This window comes from Semicossyphus pulcher, unplaced genomic scaffold (genome assembly GCF_022749685.1).
Source record: "Semicossyphus pulcher isolate SPU_LCO1_2020_fin unplaced genomic scaffold, fSemPul1.0.p SCAF_8, whole genome shotgun sequence".
In the NCBI taxonomy this organism is placed as follows: Eukaryota; Metazoa; Chordata; class Actinopteri; order Labriformes; family Labridae; genus Semicossyphus; species Semicossyphus pulcher.
The window spans coordinates 21,611,443-21,634,540 of NW_027211759.1; the positions used below are offsets into that span (position 1 = coordinate 21,611,443).

General features: G+C 45.2%; 1 protein-coding gene across 2 annotated transcripts in view; it reads left to right on the forward strand.

Annotated features, from left to right (window-relative positions):
* Window positions 1-23,098, forward strand: part of brsk2a (BR serine/threonine kinase 2a) — a 194,728-nt gene that overhangs the window by 161,488 nt on the left and 10,142 nt on the right. For both annotated transcript variants that reach the window (XM_069685877.1, XM_069685876.1), the window contains exons 8-16: window positions 1,372-1,518; window positions 7,935-7,966; window positions 10,908-11,072; window positions 12,793-12,890; window positions 13,643-13,793; window positions 13,974-14,039; window positions 20,729-20,789; window positions 22,690-22,897; window positions 22,979-23,027. In XM_069685877.1, coding sequence (XP_069541978.1) covers window positions 1,372-1,518; window positions 7,935-7,966; window positions 10,908-11,072; window positions 12,793-12,890; window positions 13,643-13,793; window positions 13,974-14,039; window positions 20,729-20,789; window positions 22,690-22,897; window positions 22,979-23,027 — 977 coding nt within the window. The remainder of the gene's footprint in view (window positions 1-1,371; window positions 1,519-7,934; window positions 7,967-10,907; window positions 11,073-12,792; window positions 12,891-13,642; window positions 13,794-13,973; window positions 14,040-20,728; window positions 20,790-22,689; window positions 22,898-22,978; window positions 23,028-23,098) is intronic.

Sequence of the window (23,098 nt, forward strand, 5' to 3'; positions counted from 1 at the left end):
TGATGATCGGACTGACATACAGTTTAAAATTGTCCTGAGAAATATGGCGTAACACAATTTAACCATTAAGTGTTTCTTTCCCTTCGTACGCAGCAGTGTGTCTACCTTTTGTAATGGATCAAATAAAAAGCAAATGCACTTTTGCAACTTTGCACTCCTCCTTTTGACTCGAAGTCGACCCCAGCGGCTTGAAACAAACACTCAGGTGTCAGGAAGTTAAATTCTCACTTTGGTCTTACCAAAATAAAAGCCCTCAAGCTGATGTTCTTACGCAATCACAGATCAGAGAATAGCAGCATCTTTTTATTCATTATCCTGTATCCACACAACGCTGTATCCATAATAAGCTGTATTCTCCTGCTACATTATGTCTGTGCTTCCCCAGCCATGCAGCCCTGAAGCTTTGTTTCATCAACAGCTGTACTGTAGTTCCTACACACTCCTGCTCCATGAATTATTCATACAGCTAAACTGAAAGAAGCGAGCCCAAAATAAATACCACTGCTGACAGGGCGCCTTTTGGCCACAGGCCCTGTGTGTTTGTCTGTCTCTCTCCGTCTCTTCCCGTCTCACATGTGTGCGTGTTTGTACTTGTGTTAAAGGACAGTCTCCCTTGTTCTTCTGTGTTGCATAAACCTGACGTTGTTTACCACCGTCTCCGCCGTGACCGTACTTCTCCGGCTCCCAAACAAAAGTTTCTCCTCGCCGCTGTTTGACTGCAGATGAATTCTGTCTCTCTCCCGCTCCGTCCTGCTGTCTAGCTGCGAGATAACCATTTGTCTGATTGTGGGAGACACGCATACTCCCCAGCAGTTAGGCTGCACTCAGATCATCTGTTACACAAGCCGTCCCCCCCTCTCTTTTTCCTCTACCCCTCTTCATTTCTCAGCCTTTCTTTCTGATTTTCTCAGCCCTCTCCCCCTCCATCTTGTCTTTTGGTGGAGGCTGTCATTCATCACACAGCCACATCTGTGAGGTGTCAGGCCGCGCTGATAAATGACTGTGATGAGAGAATGCTAAATGAACGAGGTAAATGAGAAAGCTGGGTAATTATTAGAAAAGCCCTGTTTTCAGCTTACTGCTGTTTATGATTTATTTTGCAGCGCGGCTGAGGGCAGAAAGCTCTAATTGGAGATTTGAACAAGTTCAGAAAGCGAGCCTGTTCTTTCAGTCGGGCAGGATTAAGACTCAAAATGTGGTTTTGTTTCTTGTGGCAAGCTTTGTGAGTCATTCATATGCTTTTATTCCCCTGCATCGAGTGAAGGCTTATTTTCTGTTTGCTGCTTTTAAAACAAGTGCAAACTGTTTTTCATTCCTACATCGACATCTTCACCATTTCCAGTTACTCTGACGTCTCCTGTGTCCCTGCAGGGAGCTCTGCCGTTTGACGACGACAACCTGAGGAATCTTCTAGAGAAGGTGAAGTTGGGAGTGTTTCACATGCCACACTTCATCCCACCAGACTGTCAGAACCTACTGCGCGGTATGATTGAAGTGGACGCCACCAAAAGACTAACGGTGAGTTCACTTTAATGACTGGATGATTAAGTTCATATACTTTTTATATATATTCGTCTAAGTTAATGTGTTGGAAGCAGGAAAAAGAATGTGACAGACTTTGACAAGGGCCAAATCGTGACCGCTAGACAACCGGGTTAGAGCATCTCCAAAACTGCAGCTCTTGTGGGGTGTTCCCGGTCTGCAGTGGTCAGGAGCTACCAAAAGCGGTCCAAGGAAGGAAAACTGGTGAACCGACGACAGGGTCATGGGAGGCCAAGGCTGATTGATGCACATGGGGAGCGAAGGCTGGCCCGTGTGGTCTGATCTAACAGAAGAGCTACTGAAGCTCAAATTCCTGGAAAAGTTAATTAATGCTGGTTCTGATAGAAAGGTGTCAGAACACACAGTGCAGCGCAGTTTGTTGCGTATGAGGTTGCGCAGCGGCAAACCAGTCAGAGTGCCCATGCTGACCCCTGTCCACCGCAAAAAAAGCGCCTACAATGGGCATGTGAGCATCAGAAGTGGAACACCTGGTCTGATGAATCACGTTTTCTTTTACATCATGTGGAGTACGTGTGTGTCTCTTACCTGAGGAAGACATGGCACCACTATGCACTATGTGAAGAAGGCAAGCCGGCGGAGGCAGTTTGATGCTTTTGGTAATGTTCTGCTGCCATTCCTGTGGACGTTACTTTGACACATACCACCAATCCCTAATGGCAGTGGCCTCTTTCAGCAGGATAATGTGCCCTGACACACTGCAACAATGGTTCAGGAACGGTTTGAGGAACACGACAACAAATTCAAGGTGTTGATCTCAATCTGCATCTGTGGGATGTGTTGGACAAACGAGCCCGATCCATGAACGCTCCACCAACTTAAAGGATCTGCTGCTAACGTCTTGGTGCCAGATACCTCAGCACACCTTCAGAGATCTAGTGGAGTCCATGCCTTGACAGGTCAGGGCTGTTTTGGCGGCAAAAGGGGGTCCTACACAATATTAGGCAGGTGGTCATAATGTTATATGCTTTGTACCTAAGGTCCTAAAGGATTTAGGTGTTTTTCTCCCCGTTCCATCAACTTGTGTCGAGTGCAGCAGCAGTTATGGGGACACAAGTATATGTTATGTTTGTGGTTTACGAAGCAGAATTGCCCTTTTAAGTGATGTATACAATGTGATTGTTGATAGGACAATTACCTATATCTCTAACAGTGTTATGCATATACTCTCACACAAATATTAAGGCATCAGGAGCCTCTCAGTACTTGTTGTTATTCTCCAGCAGTATGCATGATGTCTCTGTATATTACATGAAGTTACACCGCGCACTCTCTTTAAATCATTCATCCTCAGTGACTCGATAAGCCGTGAAATATATCTGCATTAAATATTTCATACATTTACTTCACTACGAGCCGTGTTTACTGATGAAGTTGTGGAGGCAGCCGAACTCAGCGAGGTGTTATTTCAGGCAGCAGTCATTGCAAAGAAAAAAATCCAGACACATCGATTTGAGAGGAAAATCATTGTTTTGCAGCAATCTGGGAAAACGTAATGTTCCAATGGGAGAACAAGATGGCAGATTCAAACTAAAGTGGCCAATATCAACTCCACGCTGCCAAGCCAACCATTGTCTTCCTCTCTCTGCCGTCTTTCCTCCCTCGTGCTCCAAATGTTTGTCTCGCCTCATCCCCGATTCTGTTTGAGTTCTTCCTCAAGTACAGGATGTGAATTCAGGAGAGGGCTGCTGTTTGTGTGCTCTCCCTCCCTTACTGTTTAGTGTACTCAACACAATGGCAGTCCCTTTCAACACAGCAGCTTATCACCTTGGCAAGGTGGCTCGAGGAGAGCACGAGAACAGAGAGGGGCAGGGAGTCAGGATGAGAGGCAGAGAGCGGCGGACAGAGGAAAATAGAGTAATATCCAGAGATCTCGGTGGTGACTTTTCAGAGAGGTGGCCCTGCCCTTTGTTCCTGTTCAGACGACGCACAAAGGTAGAAGTTGTTTTATCTGCACACGTACAACAGAAAAACTCACCTTCTTCGCACACAGGCTCTACGTCCTCCCCCTCTCAGGGCTCTCAAGGTATCTTTGTGAATCAGTGCAGTAAACAAAACTGTTTTCCTGCACTTGCCTGTAAGCAAATGCGATGACACCACCCTTGAGTGGATGTTATTTCCCAAAGCCGTTGCTATCTTTCAGAAATGTGAAATACGCCAAAATAGAGAAGGATCCTGAAGCTCTCATTTTCAGGAGAGTTGACAACCTTAAGGCGAGCAGCAGGGCTGAAATCGGAACTTGAAAAACTTGAAACACCTCACCTGTTTGGTATTCTGTATGAACACTGTGAGCTTTATTTTCTGTTCTCTCTCTGCCTGACGCGTACAGGTCACCCTGAGATCCCCCAGATATGTCCAGCAGCCTCCGGCGCTGTCCTCGACAAAGAGGGTTACACACAGACCGAGCTGCTGGGAGAGAATATGCCACCTCTCCGCCCCCCTCCCGAGCACGAGGGCTCCAAACAGAGCTCAGGGGATGTGTTGTAACCTCACAGAATGTCAAACAGCCCTGTTAGAGGGAGCGCTCTCGGAGTTTAGCGGTGACCGCCCAGTCAGAGAGGAGACAGGTACACCTCAGGGTGGAAATAACATCACAAGGGAGCATGTCAGGAGTGGGTTTCATAATAAGGTTGATGGTAGTTTGTTGGATGAATCAATGAGTGAATCAGACCCAAACTATAGTGTCTGTGTTTCAGTACGTCTATTTTCATCTCCTGTTAATTAAGTTTACACACACAAAGCCAAAGCCCCGCAGAGTTGGAGTGGGAGGGCTTAAGGGGCTTAGCCCAATAAAAGCCTTCCTCTTCATTTCCTGTCTGTGTAGTCGGGGCCCTGGAGGCGCCCCGGGCTCGCCACCTCAACACAGTCGTCTCATCTGCACTATTCAAATGAACACAAACACTCCTGTGATGAGAGCTTCATCATAGATGGATTATATCCTCATGGGGACGGTTCAGATAAAGGTCGCTTCAGTGATAAATGTGACCTCACTGAGAAATTACACTGTAGATTATTTAGACAGACATATTTAAGCCGCTTGTTTCATTCTGTTAACCCTGTATCATCTCTTAAGGACTTCCATTAACTGCTTATTAAGCAATACAGCATCATGAAGACATAGAGCTAAACTGCAGAAAGTGTGAGGCACAATAAAAAAAGTGTTTCCAGCAAAAACAGATTTATTAATTGTAACAGTTTAACATCTTAAAACATAAGTCACATTATGATGCATTCAATGTTAGGAACATCTAAAGTTCAGCTAAACAAAAGATATTCTTGTCTCTTGTCCATTTGTAATTGCAGGCCAGTTAAATAGCTTAGTTAAAAACAGGTGCGGCATTACTCATTAAAAGATTTTAGACTTTAAAAACTCGCAACTTGTTCTCTTATAGATTATAAAGTCATAAATTAAGTTGTTTAAGTCAGAATCAGCCAAATTCACAACAATGTGTCTTCAAAGTCCGGATGGTTATTGTGATGTGTGGAATGAATCTCGACGGGAGGATTGCTAGACAACGACATGTCGGTAGAGAAGGACACGGTTTTAATACAGTAACAATAATAATTGTAATAACACACGGCATGCTGGCTATCATGAGTGTGGCGTTAACACGTTTAATTGTGACAGCGTCAGGGTGACAGTTTGTGACAGACGCCATGTAAATAAACAGCCTTTGTATTTTACAATGCCCCTAATACGCCGTAGTACAGTTTCTTGTGTGGTTTTTTAACTGTAATGGACTGCTGTTGGGCTGCCTGTGAAAATTATACCTATTTTTCTGAGGCCTATCCAATTAGAAATTTCTGCCTACACCTTAAACCACTTAAAAACATATATGTGATTCAGAAACAGTAGTTCCTGCTACTCAGCAAAGCCAAGCTACTTAACCTTTAGCATGACTTCTGCTTTTCCCTTGTTTGCCTTAATTGGAGCACCAAAACAATCACATTGTTACGGATTGTAATAATTTAAAGCGACCCAAAAGCAGACACAGGCAGGCAAAGTAAAGTTCAAGGGGGTTTATTGCTGGGCAGAGCCTGGCAGGTTGAGGCAGAGCAGTGAAGACTGAAGGCTGGAAGATTTCTGTCCCCGATGTAGCTCTGAAGGAAGACTGTGAATCCTCAGGAGTGAAAATGTTTGTTGGTGGAGTTTAGACATGAGAGGCAGACTCTGGCAGTATCTGCACACGGAGGATAAACACGTTAGAGATCAGTAGAAAATAGACACAAGGAATAAACTCACACTAAATAAATAGTACGGAGCAGCCGACTATATCTACCACTGAAGTTGAGGGAATAATCTGGCGAAGAGTTGAGGTGAAGCCAGGGTTCTTATACTGACGCAGAAAAGGAGATGAGTTGCAGGTGTGTGATGTAGCCTGATTGTGGAAGCCACGCCTTCCAGAGGCTCTTGCTGTTTTCGAAATGCCCTACTATACGAGCAGTACGTACTGTTTTGGCTAATATGTAGTATGCAAACAAAAGCAAAATGTGCAGTAGGCCAAAAATACCAGGATGTCGTACTGATTCGGAAAAAATCTCCAGTATGCCTCGGACCAGTCTACTTCGCCTCCTGTATCCCACAATGCAAAGCGCTGGAACGTCACAGCGGCAGCTGAAATGACAGACAGCAGCAGCATTGCAACAGAAGGGGGCGCTATAGCTAAAGAAGCCGCAGTTATTGTTTACTTCCGTCTGCCGTAGCATACTGCAAAATGAATTTGAAAAGCTCCTCCATACTACATACTACCGCCGAATGCAGTATATAGCATGTAGTATTTAGTATGTAGTATGTAGTACTGCATTTTGAACACAGCCAAACACACACAGACAGACGGGGGGAGGAGACACAAGGGAAGCAGGAACACAGGGAAAACTTTAGGATCACAGACAGACCTGTGACACACATGAAGCAGGAAAAGTAGCTTCAGCTCAGGCTAGCACTGTGTGTGTCACTGTTTGGTTCAGATTACACATACCTAAAGCATAATCTTTTATCTAGTGAAACACATGTCAAAAAAGTAGTTATTAAACTAATACGAGCCATTATCTGTACGTCTTCACTGTATTTTCTGCTTTGTACGACAGAGCAGGACCCAATTGCACCTCCCACCCTGATGACCCTACCTGCCCTATGACTGATGACCTGCCCTTGTATTCATACATTAGTATTAACCTGTGTAAATACAAGTTGCAGTGAAATAACATCCGGCAGCACCTGGATGAAAACCTACCTGAACACACACTCAAACAGACACCTAACCAAAGCAGCATTACAGCAGCCTTCCCCTCAGCCTGAGTGAAAGCAGCTGGAATTGGTACTGTCACATTTAGAGACTGATTGATGTGATATTGCATTTCAAACCACATCACTTCCAAGCCTGCGTGTGATATCAGTCTCTTGCCTCCAGGCCTTCAATAAATGTGGGAGAGAGTAGGTCACCCACTGGCCTGTATCTGACAAGCAGGGTGTCTCTGTCAATACGGTGACCTCTGTGGGAGCAGACGGGATTCACCTATAGTCAGTGACCGCAGTCTGGGCAGCTCTCTGCATCACACGCAAGGCATTCATCAGCGTTACAGCGCAGCGGGGAATCCTTTGGGGACGCGGAAACATTGAGATGTCGATGAAGACTCATGTCCTAGAACTATAGCTCTGAATAAGTGATAATAATTAGAAGTGCTGTGAGCAAATTAAAAAGTCCCAGCAGTGACATTGATCCTGTTTTCCTCTGTGGCCACTTGAAACACTGGGAAGTCATTGGAACAGACATCCTCCTTTGTTTGCCCTCTTTCTCTTTCTGTTTTTTATCAACTTGGCAAAGTCCGTGTTGACAGTGTTGGTGACAAAGTGGCCATATTAAAAAGTGTGATGACAAGAGTAGTATTGAGAGAGCAAGCGAGTGAGTAAGAGAGATGGGAGGGGAATGAGAATGGGAGATTCCCTTCAGACCAGAGGGCTTGGCAGGGTCAGCAGTGTGTGTGAGGGAGATAATATTCTCTGTTTATAGCTCAGCGCTTTCACCTCTCGCTCGTTCTCTTGCTGCACCTCTCTCTGTCTTTTTCTCAATAAGTTTTTTTTTCCCATTGGCAGTATTAATATTTGAAGGCTTCATTATTTACTTCAAGCATTCAGTCTGGCTGTATTATCCTGTTGTGATTCTATTAAGTCGGTGCGCTCAGGGATGCAGAAGTGCACCGGATGTTTCTGTGCACAGGAAAAAGATTGAACACTGTTTGCATTCACCTTTTTTCATTAAGGATTCTTTTGCCTTTGATTATCTTATTAACACCCAAATATAATAAAATGATTCAAATGCAGCATGTTGCTTGTGTACTCACCTGTTGCTTCCTCTCTTTTGTTTGTTTTACAGTTAGAACAGATCCAGAAGCACACATGGTACATGTAAGTACGCCTCTGTATTCCTTTTTTACATCCTCCTCTCCTCTCCTCTCCTCTCCTCTCCTCTCCTCTCCTCTCCTCTCCTCTCCTCTCCTCTCCTCTCCTCTCCTCTGTCTCCTTGTCTCCTCTAGTCTCCTGTCCTTTCCTCTTGTCTCCTCTAGTCTCCTGTCCTTTCCTCTTGTCTCCTCTAGTCTCCTTTCCTTTCCTCTTGTCTCCTCTAGTCTCCTGTCCTTTCCTCTCGTCTTCTCTAGTCTCCTTTCCTTTCCTCTTGTCTCCTCTCGTCTCCTTTCTTTTCCTCTTGTCTCCTTTCCTTTCATGCCTTTCCTCTTGTCTCCTTTCCTTTCCTGCCTTTCCTCTTGTCGCCTCTCCTCTCCTTTCCTTTTCCTTCCCAATTGCCTCATCTTCTTTCCTCTTGTCTCCTCTCCTCTCCTCTTGTCTCATTTCCTTTCCTCTTGACTCCTCACCTTTCTTCTTGTCTCCTCTCCTTTCCTTTCCTTTCCTTTCCTCTTCCTCTTTCCTCTCCTCTATTTTCCCCCTCCCCTCCTCTCTTCTCCTTGCCTATTCTGCAGGGGATGTAGTCCTGAGGGGAGCTACCTCATGATAAATGGCTTTGAGTTTCAGCCCTGTATACAAGAGTACATTCAGGCAGGGCATGACTCCACTCTCGGGGATGTGGGGGTAAATTAGCAGTGCATGAAAGAGGATGTGCAGCGTATGGTCAGCTGAACAGGGAGTAGGGGGAAGGGAGCAAGCAGGGAGGTGGTGGAGGAATGACCCCACCTAACCTCAGTGTACCCATCGTTTAACTTTCATTACAGAGAAGCTAAATCTTTGGAGAAATGTTGTGGTCCAGGCCGTCGTAAATTATGCCAGAGTTAATTTATTAGAAGGGTTTTTGCTAATTGATTTCATAAAGGCTGATATCCTCCCTCTAAGAATCAGATTATCACCATTAAGAAGCTGTTGTTACCAGCTGAAAAAGGGATTTAAAGATTTTATTAAGAGTCTTTAAAGCTTCTTACACTGAGAGCAGAGATGAATCATGGGACGAGGTTGTGACTCCCAGACGGGGCTGAGTTATGTTTTCTGTCGAGTGCTGAGAGATCATGCAAACAGACAGTGAGACTGATAAAAGAAACAAGAGGAGACAAGAGAGGAGCTGGGGGAGAAGACTAATGCAACGAGAGGTTTGTCAGTGAGGAAGTTGGCCGGGCCAAGTGACTGTCTGAAAGAGTGAACGTGTGAATAAATGAATGAGGTTCTGTTCTCAGAAGGAGCTCATGAGGGGAAGGTGAAAATGAGAAATGTGCAGCCATTTATCCAAATCATACAAACAACACCTTTTGGATTAGGTCATCCACTCCTATTGTGAGTGAGTGAGTGAGTGAGTGAGTGAGTGAGTGAGTGAGGTAGGTAGGTAGGTAGGTAGGTAGGTAGAAAGTTAGGTAGGAAGTTGGGTAGGTCGGTAGGTAGGTAGGTAGGCATGAAGTTATTTAATAGGGAGGTAGGTAGGTAGGTAGGTAGAAAGTTAAGTAGGGACTTAGTTAGGTGGGTAGGTAGGTAGCTAGGTAGCTAGGTAGCTAGGTAGCTAGGTAGGCATGAAGTTAGTTAATAGGTAGGTAGGTAGGTAGCAAGGTAGAAAGTTAGGTAGGTAGGTAGGTAGGTAGGTAGCTAGGTAGGTAGCTAGGTAGCTAGGTAGCTAGGTAGGCATGAAGTTAGTTAATAGGTAGGTAGGTAGGTAGCAAGGTAGAAAGTTAGGTAGGTAGGTAGGTAGGTAGGTAGATAGGTAGGTAGGTATACAGCAGTATTTATAGTGTTTCAGTAGCAGCTGAGCAGAGCTTTGGTGCTGAAAGGACAGCTCCTCACCAGAATCACAAATAAAGGGCAGTGAAGAAACCTGCATTCAGTTACCGGCCATTTAGCTACACCAAGCTAGAATAAAAGCAATTTAAAGCCATACACCTGCACATTAATTAATAATGTTCTGTTTTATTGTTACTGTTGAATCTTAATGGGGATTTTGGAGCCTTTGCTGTTTTAGTGTTTGTATTTTACTGCCTTAGTTTCAGCAAGGTGGACCTGGTAAAATGGTAAATGAGTGTAGTTTTAAGTGGACAACAAATCGGGGTAGTGTTAGATGTAATGTTTGTTTTTACCACCCCCACTGCCAAATTTAATGTGCACAAAGTAAGTGGGAGTTGGAGGTTGTGTGAGGTGAATAATCACTGTGGATCTAGTGCAGAAGTTCACAGCCTATAGAGCAGTGCAGATGATTTTAACAGCTGCCTATGGGCCTCCTGCTTCACTGGGCTCACTTGTAGAAAAAAACAGATTCAGTGAAAGTGAACGTGGTTGCTTATATATGTGAATCTGTTTGGGAAGAGTCTCTGCGTATTGGCACATTTGTATAAATTGAAGATGATTTGGTTCTTCTTTCAAAAGTCTGGAGTGTTCGAGAAATCCTGCAGAAAGTGGTGTCAGCATGGATCATCCTTTCATTTCAAATCCCAGAGAATAAAGTCCTGCTCGTGTACTCCCCAGACACAGAGAGACAAAAGAGAGACAAACAGAGAGACAGAGGAAAGTGACAGAACTAGGATAGTGTCTGGGAAGACGGGGGGACTAATGAAGAAACTAAGTGTGGTAAACAAACCAGGAGGAGATTAACTGGAAATGACTAAAGTTTGGGAAAATTGGTGACTATAAAAGTTTCATGATGTTAACCGAGGTCATAATGAGGTGAACTTCTTGCCTCAGATAATAAAGAGACAAACAAAATTGAAATGTTTCACTTTCTGTGTATTCTGTTTCCAGTACATACTCACTAGATATGTGTAGCTAAGTTAACTCCTCTATAAGCTTTTCAAACGTTGTATTCACACTTATTTAATTACATTAGGGAAACAAAATGGCTGACAGTGTTCCTCTCCCTTTTCTTTCTCAGAGGGGGGAAGAACGAACCAGAGCCGGAGCAGCCAGTGCCGAGGAAGGTGACCATCCGCAGCCTGCCCTCTGCGGACGACATCGACCCAGACGTACTGGACAGCATGCACTCCCTGGGCTGCTTCAGGGACAAAAACAAACTACTGAAAGACCTGCTCTCGGATGAGTGAGTGAACGGAGGGGCAAAAGGGAGGGATGGGAAAGAGGAAGAGGTGGGATGAAGAAGAATGAGAATGAAGGTGAAAATGTGTTGAAAATTAAACAGTAAAAGCAGCTGGAGACGAGGACATGAAGCTGTGGCGGTGCTGCAATAGAGGGAAAGATGAGTGGTGTCCGTGCACGCAGGCGGCCTTGTTTTTTTTTCCCCCTGCTCTTATGAAATCCTGTGAGGCTGTCACTTTAGATGTCACAAGCTATAGATCACTTTACTGTTATCACACAGCGCTTACACCGCTTGCCACTGGATGCATTCCTCCAAAACTGATCATGGCTTGCACCTCGAACAAGCCCCTGGGTCACATGGTTTATGTTCTGCTGCTGTTGTGTCTCAGTCACACACATGCTGGTGTGTTTGGTCCTGTGAATACACTACACCTGCAGTCTGTACTGTAATTAGTATGGGCATTCAGATGTTTTAGTTTTGCTTTTGTTGTAGTTTGCATTTCTATCTCCTTTACCTCTATTTAACATTTGCCCCGCCTCTTTAATTTAACACTAAGCGAGCATTACTCCATCACTCCCCCCTCTCCCCATCTCCTCCGTTTGCTTCCTCCCTCCTGGGAGCGTCCCATAATAGTGCTGGACTGGAGGAAAATCAGCGGTCTCTATCTCCCCTCCCTTGGTTCATTTTAGCTGAACTTGCAGGTCCTTGTCTCTTTGCCTCCTGCTGCTTTCCAATCTGTCTTTATTATGGAGGGCCAATCCCTGGGCTTTTTGCATCGGGAGCGCTGGCCCAGAGGAGAAAGATATTAGGCCTCCTGATTTACAGGGAAACAAAAGAACCAACTCATAATATTTGGATACTTTTCATAAAAACTTACCAGCAGACGCTGCGTGTGGAGATATCCCTAAAAGTATATGCAGAATATTATATGACAGCTTAATGAGCTGTAAAACTAAACTTTTGTTTTAATGATGGAGGCTATTTAGTAGCTGCTTCACAATGAAGCCCAAAAGATGAAAAGACATTAATCATCATGAGGGTTTTTGCATTTTAAAGCTTTTGAGCTCTGCAGACAAATGCTGGTTTGGTATGTATGAAATCGCTTTAATCATCTCTACACATGTATGTGTTTTAAATAAATTCTTAAAGGGCCAGTTCGCTGATTTTCAACCTCAGTCCTATCATGCTTTTATAGGGAGCTAAAGCCATTATGGTAGAAATAAAAAGCAGTTTCGCTCTGTGCCTTTGGAGGACGCTATCCGCTTCTCCAATGGGCCCTGGAAAACCTCCGCCAGAGTACGTAAAACGCATCATCTGGCAGAGGCCAGGGAGCTTGCTAAACTACACTTTGTCAATCTAGGACGCCCGCCTCCGATGTCATGTCAAGATTTTTTAGATCCACCGGTATATTCTCATCGTATTTCAGATTCTGTACCGCTGCATTGCCTGCAACGAAAACGGTAGTGTTTCACTCCAGCATCTCTCGCTGGGCCGTTCCTTTCAGAGGGAGGGGCACAATGCATGCTGGGTGTTGTAGGAATGTAGAATGGGCGAAACCACAAGCTGTTTGTACAACTTTCTCCACATCTATGGCGCCAATTTTAAATATTATTGCTACTATCGATTACAGACAACACCGGCTTTGACTGACAGTGGCTCCTTTAAACCATTTTATCTGTATTCTGGATGCTTAACTAACCTCTTTATTGTCTCCTCTCTGCAGCGACAACCAAGAAAAGATGATCTATTTCCTGTTACTGGATCGTAAGGAGAGGTATCCCAGTCAGGAGGACCAGAACCTCCCCCCTCGCAACGAAGTCGGTGAGGCTCACACTAATGAGACATTTTAACAGCAGGAAAAAATTGGAAATCAGCCGCAGAATGGCACACAGTATATCTGAACAAGAGGACTATGTGACTATAATGTGCCTTGGCTCTAATTTTAAACCGATCTGCAGTTTTTTTTTCCCTGATAAGAGATTGGATTAGCTCTAGTAGCGGTGGATTGGCTCTCCGGTGGAAAAGGCTCTCTGTTTATTGAATATAGTAGCAGAAATGAAAAGTGTCAATAGGCCAGAGATTTTTCTGTCGGCTCTTACCGCTGCGGTTTAGATATTAACTCATCACAAAAAAGGTATTCTCCCGTCCTTACACCACAACCCAGCACAGATTTCCACCCACAGAAATCTGAGCAGCAGCAGCAGCGATGCTCTACTTAGACTTCTGCAGGAGTTATTTTCTGACAAGAGCTCTGCGATAGCAGGAATATTATGTTCTAAAATCTATGTGTGTGTGCTTTGAGATAGCGACATTTTGATGAATAGACTCCCTCTTCAGTGAATGTGATACAGTCAATACAGTGGCCATTAGTTCAAGGTCTGGGAGGAAACCATCACTTATTCACTATTAGTTACAATGTCACTGCGATCAGTGAGTGCTTAACATTACTCAAACACTCACACATGTGCACACAGCACACAGAAGTACCTAATGTGTAGAAATACAGGCATTAATGTGCAGGGACGTCGGCTCAGGTGCATCGTGTTGATGCTCGATCGATGTCTCTCGCCCAGATCCTCCCAGGAAGCGGGTGGACTCCCCCATGTTGAACCGTCACGGCAAGAGGAGACCGGAGAGGAAGTCCATGGAGGTCCTCAGTGTGACGGACGGAGGATCACCGGTGCCGGCCAGGAGGGCAATTGACATGACACAGCATGGACAAAGGTATGCAAGAAGAACATTTTAAAAAAGCAATCACACAAAAGAAATGATCAGAGAAGAGATCTTTTAGTTTTTGGAGGATCGAGCAGCTCTGAGCAGGTCTGACAGCGAGTCCGGCTCTGGTGTCAGCAAACATTAACCAAGTCTGACGCTCTGCTCGCTTTGTCTCCTGTCTCACTGTAGTAAATCAGTGTACAGTAAAAGCTTGGATATTCCAGACGCCGGTACAAAACGCAGCAAAGAAGAAAGGTATTCACTTGCCACTCATTCCACACCTTTTCACCTCCTCTTGCTCTGTGTCTCACCCGAACACTAGAGGCGTCCACGGGAGGAGAAAGATGCAGCGGTGCTTTGTTTAAATGGGAATAAATCTATTCTAATGCGCTATTACACATGAAAAATGAAAGAAGCTGGGTCCATTAGAGTGTTGGGATGGCAGTTTCTTAAGTTTAACTGTCTTAATTAATTAAATTGTGAAGCTGAGGAAGACTGCGCATTTGCAATTCATTGCCTTAAAATCTACACCCTCCCTTTTTCTGGTGTTAGTTCAATTATCTCTGCTCTTGATAATCTGCACGAATTGATAATCACTTCTCTCACACTGCGTCCCACTTTCTCCACATGCAGAACATTTCTCCGTTTCTCCATTTTCCAAATGTTCAAGTCAAGCCGGAACCACACCCCCACGAGGCACACTGATTTTAAATCTATTTTCTCATCTTATTTCAACAACTAATATATCATCACACCGCGCGTTGCCGCTCACAGGCTCTGACGTTTGTGACAGCGGGGGAGATTGAATCTGAGGGGGGCGACGACCTGATCTGCCTAATGATAGGCAGATTGGCAGAGTGCCAGGGAAAGCTTTCACAGATGCAGGGAGCACATATATTACAATAACAAAAAAAAAATACAGCTATAAAGTAGAATATTCACCCAAATGTCAGATGCATTAATAAAAAAAACTCCATAGCTCTTTGCAAGCAACAAAATATCAAGAATTTATTCCCGTTCTATCTCACTGGGGGAAGCACTTCAGAAGTTTAAATCCATTTCGAGAGCTCCCACCTCCAAACACTTGTGCCTAATTCTCTCTGTCCTCTGGTGCCTCTGAATTTATTTCAGTTTTCAGATTCATCTTCCTCTGTTTCATCGCCTCCTTCATCCCCTCAGGCGATCCCCGTCTTATCCCTCCTTTATTTAAAGGTTGCGTTAGTTTAGAAGCCGACTTCTCCTGCCCTTCCCTCTGACTCATCTCTTTCAGTCAGGCGCAGAATCCCAAAATAGGCCAGTTTGCAATGACTTTATCGAGCATTACTAATACACTCATCAGCAGCGGAGTCAACACCAGTTCATAAATCATACACGTCTTCATAAAGGGCACTGAAATTAGTGCTTTGAAACTCTCTTGAATACAGGACCTTAGTTTTTATCCCTTTAAATCTCATGAAAGAGACACAAACGCAGAAATAGGTTTGTGTCCATCCTACATTTATCAGCAGCTGGATTCATTAAAAAGGCGCCGCTGCATCTTCCTTTCACACTACTTTAAATCAGTCTTTCCCGCTCCACTCAAATCTCTCTCTCTACCCTCTCATATCTCCTCTTCCTCTCTCCAGCTTTCTCTTCCTCTCTCTTCTGTGGTCCCTCATGTGCAGCTGACCTTCAGTCCCGAACGCCCCCCTCTGTTTGTATGGAATTGCTATGCTAATGTGGAAATGCTGCTAGTATTTCTCTGTCTGGCTTCCTATCAGCTGCGGTGGGTTGGAGGTGGCAGTGGGGGGGGGGGGGGGGGGGGAGTCCAATATAGCGCAACCCCCTCTGCCTCCAAATCAAATCAGATCTCCCTCTCGCTATACGTCTCTTTTCCCCCCACTGCAAATTCACATCTCTCCGGCAGTGGAGGGAAAAAGATGTGGGTAAAAAAGTCTGGATTTTGTTGTGTCTTTTTTTTTTTTACTTTTTGGCTTTTTATCGCTTCCTTGTGTGCGCTTTATTTGATCATGTGCTTGTGTGTGTGTGTGCGCGTGTGTATAGATGATGCACATACATAGAAGAATAACGTCCAAAGGTTTGACTGACTTCCTCTGAACCTAACCTTATCTCTCCCCGACAGCAAACTTTTGTCGACAGCACCGAAGATTCGCAGAACTTGAGATCAGAGGGTGTCAGACAGAGGACTGACTTTGAAACATGTGTTTTGACAGGATACATTTCTAGCAGAGTAAATGATGGAAGAGAGGCGAAATGGTTTTATCTAAAATTACACTATAAAAACGCCTGATTCCTCAGTACGTATTCTGCATCTTTACCTCGCGTATCTCATGCAAGCAGTCACAATCTGATCAACTGCCCATGCAGGCTGCATTTTCATACATGTGATGTGTGGTTTGACTGCGCCTGTGAAGTCTGATTAAATAGATTTGGGATAAATGCTGCAGTAGCTGTGTTGCAGAGAGCTCCACATGGGGACTTTCTCCCGTGTGTGCCCGTTTCATTCTTTATACACCCCAAAGTATCTTAAAAAGACGTTTAAAGCTGAACTCAAAGCACAAGAAATCCCACTGATTTAATTTTAAATCTTAACAACATGCCAGGAGAAATGAAGGGAGGTTAATGATATGTAAATGAAATATGGAAAAGTGCTGCAGTGTGAAGAAGAGAATATCAATTGATTTTTTTCCCCTTCACAGATCTGCTCTAGTTGCTTCATGCAGTTTGAATGTGTTGGGTTAGCGGGAGCAGTCTTAATAAGTCAGGCTCTCATGCTAATTATTGACTCTAATTTATTTAAGAGGCTCAAATGAGCACAAATAAAGCACCTTTAACACTGATCTCCACAGCACTAACTGCAGGGGTCTAACTACATTTAGAAATGTGCAGAGCTGAGCTGTGAATATTAACGCAGCCAGTCCTCGGGGAGTTGTCAGGGTGCAGGAGAGGAAATGAATTTAAAAAGCAATGTTGATTTATATGAATATCTACTCCACTTAAGGAACTATATTGGCAGGACAAAGTCAATAAAGAGGAGGGACGGAGAGAACTTTCTCCTCTTGCCTTAAATCTCACCAGCAGAGCAGAAGCATTGTGTTCTGGCCGCGGCTGTTTTATCCGCTCGCAGTTTGACTCCTGGCACCATCAATTTCATTTTGCTTCACTTTCTTTTTATTTCAGTCCATGCCCTCATCACAGAACCTCTTGTACTTGTTCCATCCCCCACAGCCAAACATTAGACCCCCACGGGTGCTTTGGATGGGTCTCAGCCTCCTCCGGTGGCCACACGCTGAGGACACGGGCCCTGCTCCAAAATGGGCTTGTAGGAAATGTTAGCTGGAGGACTAATGGATAAAAGACAGACAGGAATGGGAGCCACACACTTACAGCATTACACATAATAGGTGCAAGTACAGACACACTGAAAGGTTACTTCATCCAAATTGCTAAAATACCACAATTTAGGTAAAAGTTATTTTAAAGTTAATGTACTGAATGAATTGGCAACTCCTAATGCAGATATTTTACTATTAATAATATTGTAGCAGCTGGAGCTGGTTGTAACTGCTCTGGACAACAACAAAACACTGTATTTTATGAGCTTATTGCAGGTTAAGTGTCCAATTTTTAATCCCAAAAGTTTCTACTAACTGTCAGATTAATAGTCGGTGTGTAGGCAGTGCAATATTTCCTGCTGGTGTGTCGTGAAGTGAAAGTAGAAGTGTCATAATATCATCATACCATTTTGAATAAGTTCCTAAAATAACTGTATGCTATAAAAATCAATATAAGGACCGACACAATAATAGCTAAGACGACAATGCTCTTGCTAGCCCAGTGTGTCATCACTCACACCGTTACTTGACGTCGTTCTTCCCTACTATCGGCTCCTGATTCCGGGGGTTTGGTCATGAGGCTACATAATGACGTTGCTAGAAAGCATACTGTACTTGATGTGTTAGCTACCTAGCATTGGCAGGATACAAAGGAAGTTAAAATTATGTTTCATGGATTTAGGTCACTCGGCATATCAAACAAACAGCCCCATACGAAGCGAAAACATTTCTAGTGTTGCTAAAATAACCCTAGACATCAAAAACCTATTTTAGGAATGACGAATAATAGCCAAGATGTAAAAATCTTGGTGTACTAACCTTGTCACTTGACATTGCATTGTTCCCAGAAGCTTATATTCCGATGTCGGCCGCTGTCTCTGGCGTAGCTGCAGGCTGGAGGAACACGAAGGGAAGGGTAGGCGAGGAGGTGTTGGTGGAGGGGAGGAGGGGCACTGAGGGATGGCGGAGCTGTGGCCAAACAGAACTTTGTTTTGGGTTAATGCTGGTGCTCAAGTGTGACATCTACTGGAATCTACTGGAAAGTCGCATGTTACCCCTTTAAAGCTCCTGTGAGGAGTTTTTAACTGGTTATGAAATTAATCCTGATGCCTCTATATGAGCTACAAAAGCAAACAAGACCATCAGCGACACGATTGATTATATCTTGATAATTATTTTAATGCCTGTAAGCACTGCCGGGGGGTAGGTGTCAGACGAGGCTATTAACTTTGTGCTGCCAAATCAGCCTTTTTTCTATATTTTCCATGGCAAAGATTCACAGCTAGTGATACGTTTGAATCTAAAAAGAAAGCAGGAGGAGATTTTTTTTGTTAAAAAACACAGCTTACACAGGTACAGGACAAGATCAGCAAAGAGATAAGAGGTACCACTTTGTCCACAGGGGGCGCCAAAATCAACACAAACCGAAAGGTCCTCATAAATACAAGTATCCTAAGTACAGTAGTAATAAAATTTACTTACCAATAGTTACCATAGTTACTGTAGTTAGCGTTCCATCACAAAGAAAATGAATAGCAAAGTGACTTTAGAGAAACAGTCTCTCATTTACTGTCTTCTGTTTCATTGAAACTACAAACACATTAACAATAAAGTAGTCCCTCTAAAAACTATGACAGTGTGCTGTGTGGATAATCTTCATTTATCAATATTTTTAGAAGCTTTTAGCTCCACAAATTAAATTCCACTCACCCACTCAGTTTATTTTGTAGCGGAGGCAGAAATCTCTGCAGGATCTCAAGAAGCATACAAACGAAACCAGAAATACCTTTACGCCAAGATACCGGCCGCCTGAGAACCACGTTTTAGTTAGGGTGAACTGACCCTTTAAAGCAACGGCGTACGCACACTCGCTCCCATCCGACTGATTTACAAACACTTGATTTCATATGATGGATGATGAATGATTAGTCGTGTACGCTGCTCACTGTGAGTCAAACATTCGTCAACAATAATTTATTGTCTCTACAAAACAAGGTTGAGCCTGACAGCCCATTACTGTACATTATAACCATCTGTAACAGTAGCTCTGCAGACCTGCTGGCCTAGCACGAGCAGATGCAGAGTGCTTCTAACAATATGCTCAGAACGACTCGAGGCTTTATGCTTTGGCCACGCTTAGACCGAGTGCAATTGACTATGTGCGCACGGGCGCTGCAGAGAGAGACTGTGGGCATGTCTCGGCGGACTGCAGGACTTAAATGTAAATGATAGCAACAATCTGGTCAGCTGCTCACACTCATAGCCAACGTGGTCTCAGCATCGCCTACTCATGTGTGCGCGAGTGTGTGCGATAAATACACTCACAGAAGGGGCAGTGAGAGAGTTACTGAAATAGCCTGAGAGTGGGTGTTTCTATATTTTCCTCCCTCTCCCTCTCTCTCTCTCTCTCTCTCTCGTGGTAGCTGTAAGTGTTGCTACTCTTTTGTTCTACTTGTGGTGTTTCTCAGGAGAATAAGTTCCTCCACCTTTAGAAGATTGATACAAATACAACTAATCCAGGCTTCTTGTTATGACAGCACCAGTATCTTTTTTTATCTCTGTATAGCTGTTACCGTGTTCACAATTTTTGGCCCACGTATGGATGCATGTGTGGCCCCCGTGGGACTGCTCCAGAACCAGGGATGAACATCAGTCTCCGTTACTCCATCCCACCCCCTTCCATCCTTCATCCTTTCCTCATTCCTCCATCCTTCTCAAACTCCCTCATCGTTCTCCCGTCACGGCCGTCCGCGAGGTCTTCCTCTACAACAGAAAGAAAACACTAGTTGTAGTGTTTATCTCGTCATCTTTTCAAATCGAGACAAAAGATCTCTAAGCTCGGCCACATGTTCACAAATGCATTAAAATTGCAGAGATAGAGGGGGAAAGAGGGAGAGAAGAGGGAGGGGTATTGTTAGATTGAATGACAAAAAGGAGCAGTGTTGTGACAGTGAGCAGCTGGCGTTTCCGACTGTTGACAGGCCCCGTTTTTGCGCGTTGTGTGTGTGTGTGTACATGTGTGCGTGCACGCTTGATGGAGACAGATTGTCCTGTGATTGTTCTTTTCTGAGCGGGGCGCCGCTCACAGGGGTTATTGACGGCATCTGCAGGGGAAAAAGGAAAAACATGACAAATGGCACTCAACCAAATGTCCCACTTCATTTCCCCCCTCAAGATATTTCTAACGTATCTGGTGCAAAGGCCTTAAAGTCAACACGTTCTGATTGTTAGCAACTACACGCAGCGGAAAGCTAATTAAAATGCTAATCTGTAAGTAGCCTATAGATTTGAAGGGGAAGTTGCAGCCGATTCAACATTTTTGAAACCGAAATTTGAGCTTAATTGCTCGGACTCTAATTGCTGGACGTCAATGCTAGTAATGCCTGTTGTCAAATCACTGCTTGTGAAGCTTTAACCCTCTTTGTGTGACTAGTTTTTGGGCTTGATAGCGGCTACTGTGCAGGCAACGTATGCTGTAGTGCTTTCTAACTGCGTGCAACATGTAACCTCCATGCCCTCTCTTCCATCTGTGTTTACTGAAACATGCAACAGCTACACATGTTGATCCCACAAATTATCTCTGCCCCTGTGTGTGTGTTTGTGCCACAGGTCGCGGTCTATTAGCGGAGCCTCCTCCGGCCTCTCCACCAGCCCCCTCAGCAGCCCACGGGTAAGTCACGACCCTCGCGCGCACCTTGAAGCACACACGCACGTACAACACACAGGTATCTGCTGGTTTGTCCTCGGGGATAACGAGCGTCCAGCTACGGCTGATCCCAACTTATTGCTGTTCACGTCTGTGAGAGAGAGTAAGAGAGTCACTACAGCTATATTGCAGCGGCTTCTGACCTTTAACAAAGAACACTATGAAAACATCTCTGTATCTCTCTGCTCGTGCAATATTCCTCTGTTCCCCTTTGTTATTACTCTGAGCTATGTTATGTTTTCCACTCCTTAAATTTTAATCCACCACGGTAAACTCTTCATTTCCTGTGTTAGATCCGACTTCACATGAGCCATCCCTGTTGGATCTTTCTGTTAACTCCCAGTAAACAAACTGATAAACCTACACAGGGGGGACGTCACAGCACAGCAAACTTTCCCCCTCCCTTAAAGCCTCTTCTCTCTCTCCGTCCGTTCTGCCTATTATCCCTCTCTCGCTCTGTTTTCCGTGGCCTGAGCTCTGTGGAAATCCAGCTCAGCGAATGCTTCAGAAAATCCCACTTTTCTTGCTCGGAGCTGGGGAGCTTGTAGTCAAAACTTTTCCAGCTGACTAACCTGAGAAGGCTCCAGATTAGCCGGGATCCTAAGACGAGCTCCTCGCGCCACACAGGTTCTTTCAGGCTGATCTGAAAGGGAAATTGATTTCCCAGACCTCCTCAAAGCTGGGATTGTGCTCCCAGCGAGGGGCTCCGTGTGGGGTTATTTTCTCAGATTTGTGGCTGGTAAAGGGGAGGCATGTAAGGGGAAATGGTGCACCATTGGAGGCTGCGATTTCACCATTACCAAATGAAACAGATCAATAAGCCTATCTGGAAAATGGAAAGAGCACAGACACCTTAGTGGTGTTCCCCCTGTTACTGAAACAGCCCAAATTGTCCTCACAGCTGGATGAATGTCTCTCACACCTGTCTGTGTTTCATGCTTTTATCTGCCTGCATGTTTTATTCAGGAGAAGTCCACCCGCATGTGTTTTATGTTGCTGTTATTCAATGCATTGTGCGTTTTGTTCTCATATAATTTGTTGTGTTTTGCATGACTCACTGAACGGTCTAACTGCATGTTTCTTTCTTTTCTCCTCCGTGTATGTACACCCCTCACCTACCTGTCTGTTCTCGGCTGCCTCTCCTTCTGGCTGTGTGCTTGTTTGATCTGCCTCACTTTTTCCTCTTTGTTTGTGTGCCTGCATGGGTCCCCGCTTTGTTTTCCTCTCCTCCTCCACCTGCTCTGGCTCTTGGCTGTGTTTTTCTGTGTCCTCACAATGTGTCCTCTACCTCCAGCCTGTCAGAAAGTTCTGCGTACCGCCCCAGTCCCCCGACTTGTCGCAGTCTCCTAACACAAGCCCCTGCCCGTCCCCTGAGCCCCTCCCCAATCGCACAGGACCCCGTATCTCCACCCCCAACTCGCTCTCTCCGAACTGCGAGCCCTTGCCGGAAGCGCTCAACAAAACGCAGACGCTCCCAGCCAAGCCCAAAGTTGCACCCAAGCCTCTGCAAGCCACGCGATCCAACCCGCTCCCCGAAACATCCCCAGAATCAGCATCTGCAGCCAAATCAGAGAGCTTCACTCCCTGCCAGCCTCCATCGCAGCCACCCACTGCCTCCATGCCCCCCACCCCTACCTCTCCGTCCTCCCCAACCTCCCCGTTTACCCCGTCCTCCATTCCCAGTTCTCCAGTCCCGAAAAGCCCCCAGGTACGGTGCTCCCAATTTTCCGCCAACCCCCAGCTCTCTGTGCCCTTCAGCCCTGCGGTGCCGCTGTCGCCCATCCGGCTGCACCACTTTCACCCTGTGGCGCCGTCGCCTTCATCTCTCACTGACCACCCGCCCAAATCTATCCCCCTCATACAGGTCACCCCTCACCCCTCCCCTCGAGGCAGCCCCCTCCCTACCCCAAAGGGCACCCCGGTGCACACTCCCAAGGACAGTCCATCCGGGACCCCCACCCCGACGCCGCCCCCCAGCCCTTCCATCGGAGGCTTGCCTTGGAGGACGCGCCTCAACTCCATCAAGAACAGCTTCCTGGGCTCGCCACGCTTCCACCGCAGGAAACTCCAAGGTACATGACATCATACTTTTACAGCACACACTGAATTATCTTACAATCTGTGAAACCTGACCTTTGACCCTGCCTCCACAGTTCCCACACAAGAGGAGATGTCCAGCCTCACACCAGAGTCTTCCCCAGAGTGAGTAGAAGCTGAACTTTTTGAAGCCTGTCATAACTATGCATAACCTGTCAGCCCCTCCGTCACTGGCT